This window comes from Tigriopus californicus, chromosome 4 (assembly GCF_007210705.1).
Source record: "Tigriopus californicus strain San Diego chromosome 4, Tcal_SD_v2.1, whole genome shotgun sequence".
Classification (NCBI taxonomy): Eukaryota; Metazoa; Arthropoda; class Copepoda; order Harpacticoida; family Harpacticidae; genus Tigriopus; species Tigriopus californicus.
In genome coordinates this window covers 6716755-6737140 of record NC_081443.1, presented here as the reverse complement: position 1 = coordinate 6737140, position 20386 = coordinate 6716755, and the positions used below count along the sequence as shown (strand labels likewise).

The window sequence follows — 20386 nt, the reverse complement described above, 5'->3', positions numbered from 1 at the left end:
AGTTAGATTTTATCAAGATTTTTGTGTCCATTTAAGGACAAATTTATTGAAATGTCTTTGTTACCATTTATGTTATTTTCAAGGTTTAGAGTCAATGAATTGCAGTCTTACATGGGTTATGGATGACTTGGAGATGTGTCACTTGGTTGTTTTTTAAGAAAAAACTATTTGCTGTTTAACCTACACCTTAGGCCAATATCTTATGGCATCATCAATGTTGCTGATTGCGTAAAAAGATGTTTTCATCAATAAGGGCTTTTATCATCCGTCCATTTGGACAGAATTAAGTTTATTTGAAGCACCATGAATTTTTCTGCTCAATATGTTTTCAATGCTCCAACAGTAATAAAGAAAGCAGCCAATCTGACAATGTCTTAGTTTTTCAAGGCAATGTGACCCCCTAAACTCATGATGCAAAGTGTGGCATTCCTATGTTGAAAGATGCCACTTTTTTTAAAGATTACTCGTTTTCATGATTCCCATAACACAAAAACAAATACTTGTGTTGACTTTATTGAGGGTAAAATACGTTTTCATTTAATCTATACCACAAATATGGGCAAGAATCAGTCACCTTTTGACCGTGAATCTGCCAATCTGGACAAATTTTCCAAACAAAGGAAGGTGACCAAGGGTATTGTAGCTGGGTAGTACCATTTCCAAAACTTATCCTTGCGCAACTCACTTCTATTCCATACATTGGTTTAAAGATGGGGCTTGCAGGGTCACAATCTTCCTTTTGATTGCTTATTACTAGTGATGGGATCAAATCAAATTTCAAATTCAAGGTTGTCAGAAAACATGGATAGGGAAAGCATGCGCCAATTCCATCGCAAAGTAAACGCTTAGTTTTGAGCACAAAGGCAACCCTGGCTTGACGGAAGAAAAATCAGGATTACTTTTTGGGGCTGTCTAATGGGTTTCGGAGATTCCATCAGCAATGTCATAAGCCATTAAAAATGTAAGTTGGCAGCCCTGGTCGCAACCTCCCGTGATAATTGATTTGATCCCCATCACTACTTATTACTGATATTAGTGATTTGCATTTCTACACACCCAAAAAAGAACACGGTGCCCAAGTCCATTTATTTAAAAAAATGGACAAGGGGAGCAAAATTGTATCTCGTTTTGAATGGAGCAAGACCGGGGCTATTATAAGATAGTAAGTGGGAATTGTTTCACTGTTCATTTTTGGGCTTATTTCATGCTTGAAAAGTTACTATTTTCCAATGGAAGACATACTTCCTCAAGCTGTCCCTTTGCAACTTATTTTTCAGACCCGCCATTTGAAACATCCTCCAAGATGTGCTTTTAAGTGGCAAATAAGATAAGTTGACATGAGTTAATTGATAGGCATGTTGCCTGGAAATGTAACTTCAATCCCTGAAATTTTGATTGCCATAGGTTGAACATGATTTATTCTTTCCTTTGTTTCTGGATCAGTCACAATTCTGAAAGCTCGTTTTTTGACCTCAATGTACCCAAAGCGGCATAACTGGGCGACCTTGGAGATTGAGGAATAACAATCAACTAATTAGATTTTCCCTCTAAAGTTCGTGTTCAAAAATTGTATCCAAAGTTTTGTCAATATTGATTCCACATTTGAATCTCATTATTAGACAATCATATTTGGTCACAGAATGGGGCACAATATTTTAGTCCATTAGAGCAAGGGACACAATAGCAATGGTCTAATCAGAGCATTGGGCCCCACAGGACAATTTCAATCAATGGCATGGGTCTTAGAGTCAATATGCTTTTTGCTTTCAAGCACTCAAGAAGCCCAGTTCTAGCCTTACAATGGCTTCATATTGCATTGAATTGGTGGAATTAAGTCAATGGTTGACAACTTCATTCAAGATGAGATTGTTGCATTTGATCTTTCAGTGCCCAAAACTAGTTGGTCTTCTTATTTCAAGATTCAACATAAGCCAGCGTTTTTTCTGTATTCCCTACACGCCATGCTCTTAGAATTCTGATCAAATTGAGATGCATACCAATTACTTTCAAGCCAAGCCAAGCCAGGTATTTATTTGGCCGTCAGAGGTCGCGTGGGGGGAGAGTACCTAGAAACCCAGGATGACCTATAGATGCTCTAGGCATAGATAGGCGAGGTTGAGTAAACGTCATCAAATTTGACTGATCTGATTGGCTGTCAAACCTTCTCGACAGGGGACAGGGAGTCACTTGCTTCTAAAAAGAGGTCGCACATGTACATTGCATAATAAGGCAAAGCTTTGAATGGTTTATGACAAATTTGATCCACCATGGATTTATCCAACTCATTCCACAGGGTTTAGAGTGTCTTTTGCCATTACAATGGTATAAGTGTGTTATTTCTCAAAAAAATGTAGCTGACACACTGATCGTTCACATGCTGCAGGTCTCAAGTGGGACAAATTACATTGCAAAATCGAACTAATTGACGGAGAATAACGTTTACCGTCAACTCGCACCATTTGCCCATTGAATTTTCAATAATTGCGTGATATTTNATATCCATGAATCAGCTTGTTTATGAGTAAAATTGGCATTGTCTTTGCAGAAAATATGCAATGATCCTTGTCATGATAGACCTCTTTCTTATACAGTGCATGAGTTCAAAATATGTTTGGGAACTTTTTAGTTCTACTGATTGTATTTGGGGTGCTAGGGTTGGAGGGTTAACCTCACCCGGCCATCAAAGCTAGCCATCACATCATCCGTATAAAGTTCCAATAGGCAGTGTCATAGTCCATATCAGATTGGTTCTCCGTCTGTGGGTGTGGTCTAAAAGTTTCCTTGAGGAAGGTCAGGGAGGAGAATCGAACCAGGGACCTCTCTCATGTTAGGAAACTGCGCTAACCACTACACCACGTCTCCTCCTTGATTGTTTACATTTTTGAAGTAGAGCCACTTGTCAAACCTCGCGCGTCTCTGAATCCAGGGTCCCTAGTTTGTGCCACTGAAAGCTCCTCAAAAATTGAAAAGAATAATAATAATTGGCAAGCAAAGGTCACTTGTGTTGCTAGGAAACAACTCTAGGTAATTTGCCATCAAAGATGCATTCCCTTCCAAATATTTGATAGGCGAGGATTGCATCTGCATTTGCTGAATTAGACCAATTTGGTTGCAGGATATTCACCTTTTCAAATAATCAGGAGGCCATCTGGCCAAGGAATTTCAGTTCCGTGGAGGCACTGTAATAATGGCATTTTGTGCATCTCCAAATTATCACTACTACATTAAATTTGCAATATTTTTTGGCATGCCATTTGCAAAATATGATCCAAAATACAGACATTCAAGTCTGCATAATCTATTTTTGGCTAATTTGCTTGGGCCATATTTGAGTTATGGTGCGCTAATTTCATTTTACAAGTGGTTCAAATTACTTTTGATGTGTCCTACATTATCTGAAGTATGACAAGCTCTAAAACTACAAATGTGTGACCTGTGTGTGCCTCTTTATTCCTTTTGTGTGGCCAATAGGGGATATCAAGTAAATGAAATTCAAGAAAAAATGTGGTACGACACCCTGATTTTGGGCATTTTGAGGAGAGAGAACTAAGACAAACATCATAGTCAATTTGGATAAACGTTATTCTCCACCGATTAGATGGCGGTGCTCATTTTTAGATTTGTGACAAACTGTTAGAAAGGTTTAGATAGAGGCTTTAAGGGCTATTAATATCGTGTTAGGTTAGGTAAGGTTAAGTTAGGTTTAAATAAGTAGCACCGCGAACTAATTGATGGAGAATAACATTTACCGTCAACTCGCACCATTTGCCCATTGAATTTTCAATAATTGCGTGATTTTGAGCAAGTTGTGTTACAATCCCTACTAAATGAGCATGTTTAACAGTGAACGCACTATCAAATTTGCTCAATACCACAATGCTAATTGCCTAGACAAGCATGTAAAATGGAAAATCCAATGCATGCACAGTGTGCTTTGGCTGGGCATGTTGTCTTTGATTTTACTCCATAGAATAACGTCAGTTGTCCATGAACCTGTTTACTTGACTAGCCCTATTGACCGTTCATTCTTGGTATACAGAAGAGAGTTTTTTTAAACGCTTGTACCTCTTGAGTTAATGCTTGGATCTTATGCAGAATGAGCATTTGCTCACCTCTTTGGCCAGTGTAGTTTCATACCGGTTAACGTCCAAGCCCCTAACTCCAAGGTATGAGCTTTAAAAAACTGGCCTCAGCTCTAGCAACCTAGGTTGAAGATATCATGCACCAAGGAGTTCTCTAGCCATGGAGGCGAACAGTGCCCAGAGGACAGACAAGAAAAGGGCAATGTGCACTAGCCCCTCAGTAGATCAAAAAACGTGAGAGTTTTGTTAAAACCTTGGTATTCAGATCAATGATGTTTTTCACTAAAATTATTTTCATCACCTTGTCTGGTGATATGTTGTTATCAAACTGGGTGCATAATGTATAAAATACCCAGAAATGTAAAATAGGCAATATAGTACACTGTTCTAATGGTTAGTTCCTCCCTTTTTACCACCATTCTATTTATGGTGATTACTTGAACCAAAACCTAGTTGCTTTTGGCAGGTACACACGCTTTCAGCCATTAAAAATATAATCTAAGAAGTGTCATGATACATAGTTTGTTTGGGCTTAACAACTAAGAGTCCTTTTGAACAATGAGATAAAAGTGTCTGGTGAGCAGTTTTTTGTTACAAAGCTCTTGCACAAAATTGTGTTGACAGAAACATATCTGATATATTTAAAAACAGGCAACTTCATGGGCCTTTTCAAATGCATTTCATAATCCAATGAACAAACATCACAAAGTTCACACCCATCATTCATATGAACTCAATATGTATCAAGGGTAAACTGATCAATTTTTGGTTTTCTTCATTTCTTCTACGTTCTTGAAGAACATTATGATTGATGTGGTTATAGGCCAAGTCACCACGCAGGCCAACAACTTTACAGTTTAGGGTCAAAATATTGAATCGGGTCCCTAGGCCTAATTACAAACACTTCACTTTAGTTAATAGGAGTATGGGTCCACTAGTTGGGGTCTCAAGTGGGAAACAGGTTGCTGATGGCCGTCGGGGGATAGAGTTGAAATTCTCCCTGGCTTTTTACAACATTTGTAGAAACTCTTAATGCTCTCTCTTACAGTGTCGTGAATGCCGTTGACAATGTGAGGACTAATGGCCAATCAAATGATTAAACTTGGTCAGTGATCTGAGAGCAAACAAACTTGGCTTATCAGTCATATCAGTTATCATATAGAAGAGCAAAGGACAACACTTCCGAAGGAAATACACAATAATCTCATCACGCGCCCAAACGTTGATGTCTAATCTGAAGGTCAACCTCTTTCTTAGTTTTAATGAATCCATATCAAGCTCCCTAGGTTGCCTGCATTCACAAGGCCTGATGCCAGGGCTTTGGTCTTTAAGACCAGAGCATGGTCGCTTCAAATTTAGCCCTTTCAATGTCTTGCAGCTGTTGATTTTTAGGGTGACTATGTGTCCAGGGTAGNGGGAAACAGGTTGCTGATGGCCGTCGGGGGATAGAGTTGAAATTCTCCCTGGCTTTTTACAACATTTGTAGAAACTCTTAATGCTCTCTCCCGGTGTCATGAATGCCGTTGACATTGTGAGGATTAATGGCCAATCAAATGATTCAACTTGGTCAGTGATCTGAGAGCAAACAAACTTGGCTTATCAGTTATACCAGTTATCAAATAGAAGAGCAAAGGACAACGCTTTTGAAGGAAAGACACAATAATCTCATCACGCGCCCAAAAGTTGATGTCTAATCTGAAGGACTATCATAATCTCAACTTATTCAGGCTGGTCAACCTCTTTCTTAGTTTTAATGAATCCATATCAAGCTCCCTAGGTTGCCTGCATTCACAAGTCCTGATGCCAGGGCTTTGGTCTTTGGATGGCCAAGTCTTGGGAAATAAGGATGGGCAGTCTCTGGGCTGCAAAAAGTTAGGCTACTTGGGTAACAGTTGGGGACACTTTGTCACCAATGAAGGATCATTCATGCCTTCCTCTTTAGTTTTGAGTCCTATCTGATTTATAAATGGATTTCACTTCAGATTTCATAAGACCAGAGCATGGTGGCTTCAAATTTAGCCCTTTCAATGTCTTGCAGCTGTTGATTTTTAGGGTGACTATGTGTCCAGGGTAGGGCCGTCCTTGCTTACACAGACACATTATTTTGAGGTGGAATCTAACAATGAAACCGGGGCCTGAATGACTCAGGGTTGACAAGGGTGAGTCAGAGAAATCCTCGGACTCATCATCCAAGGAAATGAGGTAAATGAAGAAGCCACCCACAAGGGTGAGCCCTCTCGGCCTAAACGACTCTCAGCTCGACCGGTAGAAGAGGGCTGTCCGTGGCTGTGCTTACGATCAGCCCCAGCCACCACGCCTGACAGGGTCACCTTTTCTGTATAGGAGTAGCTAGGACCAGCCGGCACGTGAGATGGGATAGAAGAGGTGAGGAATCACTCAAAACAAGGAAGGGCCGGATCGAGAGGAAAATAAAGAAGTCAGCGACGCCAAAGTAGCTCAAGGGAGGCCAGCGACGAGGGCCGATCACCGGTCGAACAGAGAGCGGCAGACAGATTTAGTGGGCTAGATGTTAGATTTGGGGTGCCGGTGTTAAAATCAAGTAATGTAAATTGGGTTCCACGATCACATATGGTCATTGGAAGCTGGGTCATGGAACAGGAACTGAGGTGTCCCATGATCTGACTGAGGTAGCCAACACAAAACCTAGACATCTTAAAGACTCAATCCATTTCGTGTCAACCTCAACCCCAACTGACACTCCAGGAACTGACACTGACCGAATATGCTCCATCTACCCATGTTGAATGGGTCTTCCATATCGGCTGCTTATAGTATTTTTCTCATGGTTTGGCCCTCTAATATAACTCTGATGCAGACAACCTGGGTCTGACTGGGTTGTCAGGTCACCCAGAACCCAAAGCCCAGCCCCGATAGATGAGATACACAATGAGCGAGTGAACGAGCGCCCCCGCCCTTAAAGGCCGAGACCCATTCACCCCAAAACTGACGGACCCACTGAGCTAGGCAGCGGGCGAGCGAAACTGCCAGCCAGGCAGGCTGCCTGCCAACAGCTATCGAGTGAGTGACACGAACGACACGAAGAACACGAACCCTCTCCCCTCTGTCTGGCCAGAAAGAAGAAAGAACGGAAGACCGAAGGACTGGACCAACGAGAGGAACCCCCAGGCCCAGCCCAGCATCACGGTCAGACGTCGAGGCCCGCCCCAACACTCTGAGCGGGAATCCGGTGGTGGGGTTTTCGACACGGCTCATTGGCGGCGGATTAAGCCCCGGTTCGGTGGTTCACGCCCCAGTTTGGCGTGGGAGGGTTGAAGGGCGGTCAGTGGTGGCCCGGCCCACCGCGCCACGGATTGAGTGACACTGGCTTGGCTGGACACACTATGGCCGATTTCATCACTTCCTCCTTTGGCGGCTTGCGCTTGCCGGCCAATGGCCACGCCCCACCGCCAGCCATGGGCCTGGAGGCCCACAGCCTGCCCGTGAGCGGCACCCCGCCCGACGAGGATGATCTGGATCCGCCTAGTAGTCATGAGGTCATGTTGGTGGCGCCCGATGAGAAAGAGTAAGTTACCATTTTCCCCGCGCGATCCGATGTTCAGTTGATACGGGTTTTGGCGTGTTTAGGTGGTATCACGGTCGCATGGATCGCCATCAATCCGAGGATCGTTTGCGGGCCACCAACGAGTACGGCTCCTATTTGATCCGCGAATCTGACCGCAAACCCGGTTCGTACGTGCTATCCTACTACGGCCGAACTGGGATCCACCATTTCCGGATCACGGCCGTTTGTGGCGATTACTACATCGGGGGTCGTCAATTCGATTCGCTCCAAGATCTGATCGGTTATTACACGTACAAATCGGATTTACTCAAGGGCGAACGACTCAAGCATCCCGTGCCTCCGCCGGAACCCGTCAATGATAAGAAACGGATGATGGCTATCCTTCCGTATACGAAAATGCCCGACACGGACGAATTAACGTGAGTCGATGATAAACGATTAATGAATGCAAGTTCGGGCGGTTGACTCATGGCCTGTTATGGTGTCTGACTGGTGTTTAGATTTCAAAAAGGCGACATCTTCTTCATCCACAACGACTTGGGCGACGGCTGGCTGTGGGTCACGGCCCATCGAACCGGCGAACAAGGGTTGGTATTTCGAGATCTGTTGACCAATTTGGACGATGCCATCGACCCTAATGCCGTGTTCCCGTGGTTTCACCGAAACCTGACGAAACATGATGCGGTCGAGTTGTTGGTCCGGGGTAAGAACCATTGTTTAAACCTGGACTGCGACTAGAGCAGATGTTGATGTACGGGTTCTCGAATTTTAGGTGGGCCGGGCAGTTTCCTGGTGCGTCCGAGTGATAATTCGCCAGGAGATTACTCGCTTTTCTTTCACATCAACAATCAAATCCAGCGTTTCCGCATCGAAAAAAAGGGAGTGCGTTATGTGATGGGTGGACGCACTTTCGAATGTCTAGAAGCTGTGATTAATCGCTACAAAACGGAACAGATCGTGGAAGGCCACACCTTGGGACATTACATCAAGCGGGTAGGTCGTAATACAAATCACTGGCGATTATTATTACTCAAGTCAATGTTAAGACGATGCTAAGTACTGTCTACTGCAAAGGCTGAACCTGAGCCAGCCAGGCCTGACGCAACGCCTCAGAGTGATAAGGGATACTTGTGTGGTAGTTACACGAGATTCATTCATAAATATCCTCGTTATCACTCACTGTTCTTCGCTGTTGCCTGAGTTGTGAAAAACGCATCGTGATACAGTTTTGGGAGTGAAGGCAATTTTGTGAATGAACAACGCTTGTTTATGGAATCTGATTTTGACGCTCACTACAACTTTACCTCGAAGTGTTGCGTGAAACCTTTGGATAGAGGGATTATGTTACCTTGTGCATGATCTTTGTTATTAATCAAATTAGAGCAAAGAGCACATCGGTTACGACCACTTGTCCCTCGTCTCCTCCATTGTCATAATTCTCCATGTGTTGTGTGTTGCAGCAAGCTTCGGATGACGATAATGCTCTTCCGACCCGCCATGAGGAGCCAGAGGAATCTGCGGCCGAACGGATCTACGCTACACTGAGAGAATGCCGTGAACAGGCGGATCCCAAGAAGCAGAAAGGGGTCAAGATGCAAGGCTACTTGCTCAAAAAGAAAGAGAAGGCTGGCAAATGGAAGCAGCTCTTCTTCCTGCTCAAACAAGATGGGACCGACTCACATTTGTATTTTTATGAAAATCCCAAGGTACGAGCAGACGACAAGTCCTCTGACAATATTGGCGCCAATCGCTAAACTCTGTTGTGACCCTACACATTCTAGCGGACCAAACCCAAGGGAATGATCGATCTAAGCTGCGCTTACTTTTACCACGTCCATGACAGCTTCTTTGAGAAGAAGTTCTGCTTCCAATTGGTAGAAAAGGCCCTCCCCTGCTTGGCCACCGTTACCTACATGGCCAGCGAGGATGCTGGAGAATTCGAGGTATGTCATCTACTGTCCCTGATGGAAATCCATGTTCAAGGTGTAGATCTGGATTTTACTATCTGACTTTTTTTAAATCTAGGATTGGATATCAACTCTGAAACCCATGTGCATTCCACAAATGGCTCGGGCTCCGAAGGTAGCCAAACTCCGCGAAGTTCGTTCACTCACGTTGACCATTTCTGAAGCCCACCGTCTCCCAATCAAACTCGTCCCCAATCCCTATTGCGTGATCTCGCTGAACCAGGTGAAAGTGGCCCGAACGAAGATCAATTCGGGTCAAGACCCTGTATTTGACGAGGTCTTTGAATTAGAGGACATTCCCTCAGATGTGATCACTCTCACCATAGCCGTGATGAATAAGGGCAAGAGAGCCAAGGACGCCGAGGTAATAGCTCTAGTATCTCTCAGATTTCCCTTGGAGTAGGCTACCAATTGGGTCACGCTATTTTTTCTCATAAGGTGGCTGAACTTACTGTCGAACTTCAAAGCCTACAGAGTGGACAAGAGAAGGAGGAATGGTTTTCGCTCACAGGAGTCACGCCTATCGGGGAGTGGGGCTCCTTAAGGTTGAAACTTCGATATCTCCACGATTTGATCATGCCAGAGGAGGAATATTCTCCGTTGAAAGATCTGGTTCTAGATTCCAAATTGGAAGTAGTGAGAGCTCTAGCAGATATTTGCCATTCCGATCGTACACCACTTGCGTCATCGTTGTTGCGAATTTTCCGGTCAGTTGCTTGCATCATTTTCGCGTTATTATCAACGCTGTCTGATTTTCGTATCTTGTGTCCAGGTTCGATAAACGTGAGGCTGATTTGTTATCCACTCTGAATCGCCTGGAGGTGGAACGAGAGGAGGAGACTTCCACTTTGCTCCGAAGCGCCAGCCTAACCACGACACTCATGGATCTCTACATGCGATCTGTTTGCAATGATTTCCTCACCAGTGCTATCTTTCCCACCATTCATCGAATTATCGAATCCCGCCAATCGTGTGAACTCAACCCCAATAAGATTGAATCTCCGACAGAAGCGTGCGCCAACGCTGAGTTCCTTCTGCAAGTGCTCGATGACATTACTGAATCCATTTTCATGTCGTCGGAAGCTTGTCCACGCACTCTTCGGTAAGAAACCATCCGCTCAATAATGTCGACAGGAGAGTTAATTGATTGTGATATATTTTGATCCCGTTCCAGATACATTTGTTATTGTCTTCAGAGAAACACTATGGCCAAATGGCCCAACGAACGATTAGTGAAAACTCGTGCAGTGTCCGGATTCATCTTTCTACGTCTTCTTTGTCCAGCCATTCTCCATCCGAGACATTTCAATCTAATCTCGGACCCTCCTCCACCGGCAGCCACACGATCACTGGTCATGATTGCCAAGTGCCTTCAAAATCTGGCCAATCTGGTCGAGTTTGGTGTCAAGGAGTCGTACATGGAAGTGGTCAATCCCTTCATTTTCAAAAACAAGGAGCGAATGGTGGTTTTCCTGGATCATTTGAGTGTAAGTGTGATTGTAAAAGAAACAAGCTAACTTCGGGCAAAACCTTCTGAAAGACCCTCATTCTGAGATTGTTTCTCATTGAGTAGAGTTTCACGATGCATTTTTTTTAGTCTGTGCGTGAAAAACCATTTCCGGACGAGGAACGAGTAAAGGGCAATGCTGCCCTTGATTTGGCCACAATTCATCACATTTGCGAGGCGAATCTCAAGGAACTTCAGAGCATGGCCAAAAATAAAGTGAGTTTTTGACTTGGTCTGAAATTTTGGCTTTTTTCATTCAATCATTTATCCTTTTCTTCGGTTCAGGGCTCCCTTAAAACTTTAGTGACCGTGACGGAGATGCTTTCCAAGCATAAACAGAAATATACCGAGATGATTCAAAATTCTTCGACCAACGCCTCCAATACTCTTAATGCACTCGCGTAATCATGGCCAAATCATGCTCATATTTTTTTCATTTTTGTCATCAGCACCGATTCTGATGACAACGTGCTTTTTCTTCCGTTTTGATCAAAATGTCCAAGTGCTACTCAAAAAAAAGTGAGATGGAAACGACAATTTTGTTCTACTCTGCTGTCTTGGTGAGGAATAACAATACGATCTAGTCAATGTGGCTCTCCAAGAATTGACGACCGATAATGATGAAGCTGAAGCAACAGACCTATGATATTACAGCTCAACAACCAACCATTGTTTGTCCACATCATCAGATTATCCATTGGGCGCCACGTTTTGTATTCGTAAGTCGTTGATAATTGATAATTATCACTACCTTCCTCCATTATTTCGTTCATACTTTTATACCACCATAATCTCTAGATTTGTGTAATATTGTGTACACCCCTCTCTAGCTCTATCTTTGTCTATTACCCCGAGATTTCGTTGTTATTTTTCCAATTTTAATAAGCTTCTTGTATGGTTCCACTACCACATCAAAAATCCATTACCTAATTACTCTAAGAAATACAAGCAATGATATTCAAAAATAACTTTTCATATTTTCTACTCATTCATTTAAGCAAGTCAAAAGTGTAGAACCAAAGCAACACCCTCACAAGGGTTGGTACAAGAATGTGACAGGTTTGGGAAATTCAGTCCGTTCGCCCACACCTAAATCTGTCCACGGCAAACTTGTCCTTGAAGAAAGCCCATTTGTGATGGAAAAAGGTCCCCCGGGGGTCGGTCGTAAAAATAAGAAAAGTCCGGCAACGAAGGTGTTGTTGAGGGGCCTGAATTCGGGCCTAACGATTGCATCAAGGCCGAGGTGCCGTGATATGTGATCCCCAATGATGTTTGATGGGGGTAACTGGGCAGGGATGAAACCGTTGTATCGGCTCCACACTTGGGTTCTAGATTCGGAAAGGTCATCGTGAAACGGAGTTTAGGCTCCGAAATGGACGTTGATCTGGCCGTGAAGCTTGTGCTGGGGTTCAGGACCCTCAATTGGGATTGACTTATTCGAGGCTCAACATTGGAAGGATGAAAAGAGACCTTGGGACGGCGACGAGGCTTGTATTTGTAATTGGGGTGATCTTTCAAATGTTGTGCACGCAGTCGTTTGGCCTCATCTATAAAAGGCCGCTTTTTGTCCTCGGTCAAAAACTTCCACTCAAAACCTGAAACCAATTTAAGGCAAACTAGTTTATTCTCAATGACTCGTTGAGTGTTATTAATCAAGGACTCGGTTTACCTAGATGTTTGGAGATTTCGGAGTTGTGTAGCTTGGGGTTCTCCAAAGATATTTTCCTCCTTTGGATTCTAGACCAAACCATGAAGGCATTCATGGGTCTTTTGATGCGCTCATTGGAAGGACCTTCTAGAGAACCGACAACCACGGTTTTGGGATGTTGCTGATGATCTGAAGTGTTGGGTTGGCTCATTATAGTTGGATGGGATAAATCAGCTTGTGAATGAGATCAAATGTTTAACAAGTCACAGATAACATCCGAGTCAGTCAAGTCTACTTGTGCAACTAGATTGTTTCAGTATAGTATTGGTAACAATGGGACATCACAATGGGATAAAAGGATCAGGCCGTCGGAGCATTTTGCATAATAAAGCAACACAATGCTAATGTTGTACCTGAAAATCAAAACGCAGCATTGTCGATCAACACCATTCTAGCAGAGCTTGATGCTCTCGGGCCTATTCTGTCCACAGTCCATGACGGAAATAAAACTAGAGTTTGCGAGTTTTCCTGATGTTGTTTTAATGTTTCATAAACGTACATTTGGGTCCAGTTTTATCCAATTTAGTCATAAGTTCTTTATCATCTACTTTTATTGTTTATACTCATTACTGTATACTGGATCACCTTAGGTATCACCGAAAGAAACAGTAGAAAACATCCGCAAGCTAGTATCTTATGGAACTATTGTTAACGTACAGGGTGGTATGACATTGATATGTGATGCAGTTATTACTCTCTTGAATTACGTTTGGAAATCTGTTTCATCCCACTTCAAAGCTGAACCAAATTTGCAATTGAGACCAATGTCTAGAATAATGAAAAGGCTCCATTTGGAAACCAGTAACCAAGCTCCCAATATGTTGATTGGTAGAATGGCACAATGATGTATTGGCACGATTCTTAGAGTTGCTACAAGGCAATCCAATTGAAAATGGGGCCAAAATAAGATGAACAAGAGCCTAAAAATCAAGAATGGTTTGATGTTGGTCAACTAAAATTAGTGAAATTGAAAAAAAAAATAGCTCTGGTCAAAAGTCTTTGACAAAGAACTGGTTTACCCATGTGTTGGCCGCAAAATTTACATGCTCTAATGGTTCCATGTCTCATTAGACTTATTGCCAGCATTCTAGAAACCAGGTGCTTGTCAGTAATGTCAAACTTAAGTTCAAACAAATTATTAACAAAATGAAAGAGTTGAAAACTAACTTTAACCTTTCACCCATCTTGAATTTGAATTGGCTGACCATGATGACACTCCAATTGGCATTTTGACGTATGATTATGTCATTCCGCCCATCAGCATTTCAGGTGTTTTTTTCCTTCTTTGACATAGGTTGAATTTGCAAATCTAGTTGACTTTAAGCCAAGTATTCAAATTGAAAAGAAAGAAAAAACTCAAAACCAGTTGCCAGCTTCTTATATAAACACTTAAACAGGGTTTCAAAAGCCATTCAAAACACTGTAATTAGTTTCTTATCAATCGCTTCACGTTTTGTTCAATGAAACCTCTAATTTCTAAGGGTGCATCAATTTCTTGACACCCTGTATGTCCAATACAAATGAGCGACAAAGTAGGCTGGAAGTGCGGGTCGAACATCTTAGAATTGAAAACCCACCTTATGCTTCATGCTACTAGATGGATGCTAATCCCTTCTACTCATATTTCGTTTAGTGACTCAACGCCTGATTTTGTCGTTTGCATGGACAGATGAAGAGGCATACCAACGTAGCAGAATACTGTTCACGTAGGAGGTAGGAAGTTGATTGTTGCAAAATGGTCGTCAAACAGGATATAGGAAGATAGAAAATTATCTATTTAGAGTGGAACAAGTTTTGTTTAGATTAGCATAATTGAACCACTTTCACCGCAACCTTTAGCATCTATATTTACATAGCCAAAAAGGCGTCGACCCCTTTGGACGACTAGCCCGAAACAAAATTCATCCGGCGTTGTGAAGGAACATCGTTTTTTTAGTGGGCGCAGGTTGCAAAGTCTTCAAGTTCTTGGTGAGCACTTTCATGTTTGATAGGGGTCCATAAATGGCCCAACGGCAATTGCCGATTAGAAGCATTTGCATGATTATTGATCGACTCATTGCAGCAATTCAGCCTATTGTTAATGATACTGATTCGTTTTGAAGGTCCCAAGAGCGCTGAAACAAGGACTGAAAGTCGTTAAATGGATGTGTACGTGCAATTTTAATGCTTCAATATTTCTCCATTGAACGTAACTAGGAGCTCGAAGATTTGTGGCTTGCCGGAATTAGCTTTTAAGCGGAATTATTTATGATAAAGGTTGAAGATTGATAGAAAGATTTGCTTGGAAATGGAGGTCGGTTCGATTTTCACGTACGTAATAGCCAGTACATTTTCCAGAATCAATAAAAGTTCTGGACGAAATTGAACCTAGCCTATTTTATTTTGTCATTTTATTCATTAATGGCCGGCCACTATGGCTCATTTATCTCTAAAATGAACCTTAATGACCCAACTGGAAGGAAATGGTTTGGCTCAATCGTAATGCAGATTCCAAAGAGGAAAGCGAACGAAGAGAACATCTATGGAAGGTACTTTAGAAACTACTTAAAGGAAACCACCGTGCATGGGTTTCGCTATGTCGTGGAGGGCCTCTCAGTGTATGAAAGGTTCTCCTGGACATGCGTCATTTTGGCGGCCATTTCGTATGCGGTCTATTCTGTGGTAAACTCTGTCCATGAGTACGAGGTGAACCCGGTGAGTACCACTTATGCTTCGGCCCCACTTTCCTCGGCCCCTTTCCCCAAAATAACGGTGGATGGAGGAAGTGTGTGGGATCCCATGGGGTTTACCCGACAGGCCTTGCTCAGAGCCAAATCCGACGAAAACGATAATCTGAACCAAAAGTTTTTTTTCATCTCCGAGCAAGTATGTCAAAGATTTTATGGACCCTTGGCTGCGTATTTAGAAAGTCGCTTGACAATGGTCAAATATCGTCAGTTACTGAGAGGCGCCACTCTAAACACTGATCTACTAGTGGATGATCAATACGCTCATGTATTCGAAGATATATTTCCGATAATGAAGGAGAGATCGGATGTTCATCAACTTGTAGTCCACATGGCAGCCTTGGAGCTTGACTATCCGCAAACCATCGACGAGGTTTACGCAAAATTCTTGGAGTTGCCAGTGTGCTTGACCTTCATCAACATGGGTCAATACTTTGGCAGCCCTTCAAGACAATTCCGTTTTACGTCTAGTGCCCTTTTCAACCTCAAATCCAATGGCCCTCCAATCACCGAGAAAAGCTTTGCGGAATGTTCTCAAGCCAATACCACCCGATGCGAAAAGCAGTTACTAAAAGCGACCTCCAAACTCATCTTACTCAAATATTTGGATCAAGACTCTCGAGCAGTTTGGCCCTTGGGAGAATTCCTGTCCAGATTTTGGATAGGGCTTTTTCGGCGTCCTTTCTTATCTCGTGTTCCCAAAATACGGTTGAAAGAACTCCTTGACCTTCAACGGGGTTCCCCAGACACCCGAAGCTACGAGAAGGAATCGCGCACTACCCCGCTTGAATCCTTTGAATGCGTGGACGACAAAGTCATGGCCAAAACTTTAACCGAACTGGACGAATCAGAGCTGATCATGAACAGCTACCTCATAAACGTGACAAAATCATTGAGTGACATGGAACTGGACCTGTCTTACTATGAGTTGAGCCTGTTGCTAGATTTCCCGAAGTACAGTTATTGTCCCTTGCTTCATCAAGCTAACTTTATTCAGGCTCAACATAGGTGCTCTTTTCGCGAATACGAAGGACAAAGTAGAAGATGCGGAACGGAACAACAAACTCAGGCCATTTCAGGATGTTGCAAGATCAGAAAACAAATATCTCAGATGCACGAACTGGTTCTCAAAGTCATGAAATACAACCAACAAGCCCCAAAGATGTTGGGTAGCTTTGATGAAAGCCTTCGAGATTTTGAAAATGCTTCAACCCATTTTGGGATGAATATCGACACGTTGGATAGATTTTCTATAATCCACAAAAACCCTCGAATTTTTGCTTGTGATTGGTTAAGCCGTGATCGGAGTTTTCCTGACCCAGTAAAGTGCGACCTTTTCCACCGGGATTTTACCAATGCTGGCCTGGGTTTTTCCTTTAACAATGCCTACTTTGAGGATATCTACAAGATGTCACCTTTCATGGAAACATTTCGAAACGTCATGCTTCCCAATTCTCGCCAAAATGGGGATGAAATTCGAAGGCTCCAAGTTTCTGGACCGAGAAATGTGCTACGCGTTGTCCTTCAAAATTATGACTATTTGGATGAAGTGCAAGACATCCATATCAACTTAGACTTGGGCCAGACCAATCGCTTTCTGGAAATGAAACACGAGTTCAAGATTGCCATCAACAATCCGGACTCCTTGCCAGATCTTCGCGGTAACTTCATTGAGATCAAGTCTGGCTTTCAGTACAAAATCCTCATCACTCCCGTACAATACGCATCGGATCCGTCAGTTGAGGCATTATCATATGAGGATAGAAATTGCCGCATGGCCCATGAAATTGAGGATTTCAAAGTTTTTGACAAGTATTCTCAATCCGGATGCATCTTGGAATGCCAACTGAAACGGGCCCTAAAGATATGCCGTTGCATCCCCTGGAACTTCCCTCACTTTTATCAAGACAATGGTGAACTCACCGATATCTGCGATTACGATGGTAACGCATGCGTGGATCAATTGATGGACGATTATAACCAAACGGAATCAATCACGGATTGCCAATGCTACCCGGAATGTGATTCTTTTGTCTACTCTTATTCCCTTTCGGTCAACGTGCTGGATGACCTTTGCCAGAACTCGAGTACGTATACGTACCTTGATGCTTCTCAACACTAATGAAATGAAAAAACGAGAGACGAGAAACTAATCACTCTCACATTTACACTCGTTTATTGTGCTCCCATCCTCAGGCATCAAGAGTTATTTATCATCCGGATATTACAACAACCGTGAGGAGTTTATTGGAGCGAGAGTGGATGCCTTGTTGTGGGGGCGCCGAATCGATTCCGTGTCTGACGAGTCAAATATCAAATTCTGTCAAGAGGAGATGCTGAAAATCGCGCAGATTGAATTTCAATTCATCGGCCAAGACTTCACAATTATCTCGAGGAATGTTAGAACCACATTCATCTCGGCTTTGGCCAACTTGGGTAAGAATTTGAATGTCATAGCAATGCATTTTGAGGGATGTCTCAACAAGTTCGAGTTTATGAGGTGTTTTTATTACAGGTGGATTGGTGGGTCTTTTTACCGGAATGAGCTTTTTAAGTCTATTTGAGATGATATTTTGGCTGTTTCGGATGGTCGAAGAAATCATAATATCCTTCAGTTTGAAACCAAACAAAACAATGCTAGCCAAGCGCGTGGTTCAGATGAAATGAACCTAATGATGGTGGCATATATTTGAGCCCTCAGATTGGTCTATAACCATTATTTTGCACACTCCTTCACTATTGCCATCATTCAAGCTTTGAAACATTAATCTTGCAACATGGTTTTCAGCTTGTTTCGTTTCCATTCTACTTGTTGGGGGACAAAGGAAACCATTCACTCTACCCAGATTTTGGGTGAACACCAGGTTGTAAATGCAATGTTTGAATAATTGCCAACCAATCACTATATTGAAAGAACACTTTACCTATGTATTTGCCATTTCCCGTCTACTTACATGTACAATAGAGGCCGATTGTACATGTCATGTCCGAGTTAATTTTCCATCACATTACGAGAACGTAAGGAGCACCAGCCGAATTTGTCGATGACAGTTGCTCGGTGGGGCTACATACGCGTACGTACAGTATATGTATAATGATGTGTTTCGTTTCATTGAGGTGCATCTACCATATGATTTCTGAACAGAACTAATCTTTTCTCAAGTCACAGTTTGATTTCAAATAAGCTTTTTGCACAGTCATTCAAAGAAACAATTAGTCGTAGTGACAGTCTAACCTGAGACAAAGAATCTCCATTTTCGAACGAAAAAAAGAACAGAGCTCAGCAAACCGTGCAACGCACTCACTGCCTGTACGTAGTAGATATTACGCACAGTACACACGCACGAGGAGTGCTCCTGAGTCCGTCTCAAGCTATGTAAACCTAAAGCCAAAGGGAAATGAAGCCGCCATCCACAAGATTGCTGCATTCAAGTCCCATGTGTTATCGTTCAAGTTGGTGACCGTCTTCGGAAGGAAGTCTCACCGCCTGGTTGTTCTATCTATTGTCCAACTTGATCCTGACTCACACTTGCTGCCATTGCTATTCGAGTCCGTCCAATGACGAAAAAGACAGACACACTTGATGGATTCCCAGTAAATGTGGCACAATTGTCGTGGACTTGGCGCACTGAGTCGAGTGACACGTGACGGTTGGCATAATGACCAAAGTCGAATCTGAAAGCCGGCCAAAAAAAGAAGGAGTGAAAGAACTGCATCGGGGCCTTGATGCTTGGCAATCTACTGAAACCAATCCGAGCAATCCAAGACACTTGCAGCATAGCGGACACGGCTAGTGTTGTTTCTTCTCACGTGGCGCTGCTTGATTTGAATTGTTTCCATTGGAGGACGTGAGGGTAAAAAAAAGCGTTGGGAGTTGGGACTAGTCAATCCCGCTGAAATGTAATTAAAAGCACAATTCAGCCACTGGAAATGACTTCTTTGAGATCAAAGGCGAAAGAACCATAGACGGACAGAAGAGCCTCTCTTTCTCTTTCTCTGCTATTGGAATCATCAAATAAAACAAAATGGGTGTGTTTCCCCTCTCGTCTTGAATTGAGTCAGACAAGTCAAGGACAAACCATCCATGTTCAACACTGACGGCTTTGGCTTTGGCATTGGGATTGATTAATTTTCCCTCTTGACGAACCACGCGAGAATCAACAAGTTTAACGCTTGCAAGAATGGCTGTTATCATCCATTTGTACTTTACTTGAGTTCGAAGGGAACTGTTAGTTTTGTGAGCAACTACGACTAGATAATTTTGCGTATATGTATGTACATCCTATTGAAATCGCTAATAACAGTAGTTTGTAATCATTTGACACCGACCCTGTGGTCAGTCATACTATCCGTGGCCACAAGCACCTCTTTATTCAGACTGAAAAGTACAGAGTGTGTTCTTTGTAATCTTTGTTAGCTCTTGGACTTGGAAAGCTGTCAGTTATTTTGTGTTAATAAAACTTGGGGACCTTTCTTAGCTTCTGATATCACGAATCAGATGTCATTGATTCACTTTAATACCACACTGGAATATTATCCTTCAAGGTTCTGCACTGTGTGTTGCGTTTCTGTGGTCCTGAAAGATCGAGAAGCAATTGTTGAAATGCGCCTGTTGTGAATGTCGTCGTTTCTTTGCTTTCCCAACCGCATTTAGCCCTCTTGTAGCCCAGTACCTAGAAAGAATACGAATAGCTCTCAAAAAACAGTGAGTCATCATTATTAGAAAGAAATAAATTGGCCAAAAAAGAACAAAATTGCCGAGTCATAACTTCAATTCTTAATTTCTGTGGTCTTTCAAAAGAGAGTCGGGAGAAAGAGAGAGAGAGAGAGAGAGAGAGAAAGAGAGATACGA

General features: G+C 42.7%; 3 protein-coding genes across 3 annotated transcripts; 2 read left to right on the top strand and 1 right to left on the bottom strand.

The window, feature by feature from the left end:
• Positions 1–7419: 7419 nt before the first annotated feature.
• Positions 7420–12068, top strand: LOC131879037 (ras GTPase-activating protein 1-like; the record flags this gene model as incomplete). Its single annotated transcript, XM_059225227.1, is given in 12 exon segments — positions 7420–7626; positions 7689–8045; positions 8127–8329; positions 8399–8619; positions 9087–9332; positions 9408–9569; positions 9652–9957; positions 10032–10300; positions 10366–10695; positions 10768–11080; positions 11191–11316; positions 11386–12068. Coding segments are annotated over 12 exon segments (2835 nt in total). The 3' UTR covers positions 11506–12068.
• Positions 12058–13268, bottom strand: LOC131879038 (transcription factor Sox-21-A-like). The gene is made up of 2 exons (XM_059225228.1): positions 12770–13268; positions 12058–12695 (listed from the first exon to the last, which is right to left on the bottom strand). Exons 1-2 carry the CDS (start codon positions 12957–12959, stop codon positions 12190–12192), a joined length of 696 nt encoding a protein of 231 aa, XP_059081211.1. The 5' UTR covers positions 12960–13268; the 3' UTR covers positions 12058–12189.
• A 2021-nt stretch (positions 13269–15289) lies between these two features.
• LOC131879583 (uncharacterized) lies at positions 15290–20022 on the top strand. Its single transcript, XM_059225941.1, has 3 exons — positions 15290–17621; positions 17731–17970; positions 18050–20022. Exons 1-3 carry the CDS (start codon positions 15290–15292, stop codon positions 18199–18201), a joined length of 2724 nt encoding a protein of 907 aa, XP_059081924.1. The 3' UTR covers positions 18202–20022.
• Positions 20023–20386: the final 364 nt, after the last annotated feature.

What these genes read in the sequence shown, in the direction of transcription:
- LOC131879038 (XM_059225228.1), bottom strand. Translation starts at nt 12,959, where the DNA reads ATGAGCCAACCCAACACTTCAGATCATCAGCAACATCCCAAAACCGTG. An exon ending in CGAAATCTCCAAACATCTAG is followed by an intron (nt 12,696 to 12,769) that starts GTAAACCGAGTC and finishes AATTGGTTTCAG; the next exon opens with GTTTTGAGTGGAAGTTTTTG.
- LOC131879583 (XM_059225941.1), top strand. Translation starts at nt 15,290, where the DNA reads ATGCAGATTCCAAAGAGGAAAGCGAACGAAGAGAACATCTATGGAAGG. An exon ending in TGACCTTTGCCAGAACTCGA is followed by an intron (nt 17,622 to 17,730) that starts GTACGTATACGT and finishes TCCCATCCTCAG; the next exon opens with GCATCAAGAGTTATTTATCA. An exon ending in CTCGGCTTTGGCCAACTTGG is followed by an intron (nt 17,971 to 18,049) that starts GTAAGAATTTGA and finishes TTTTTATTACAG; the next exon opens with GTGGATTGGTGGGTCTTTTT.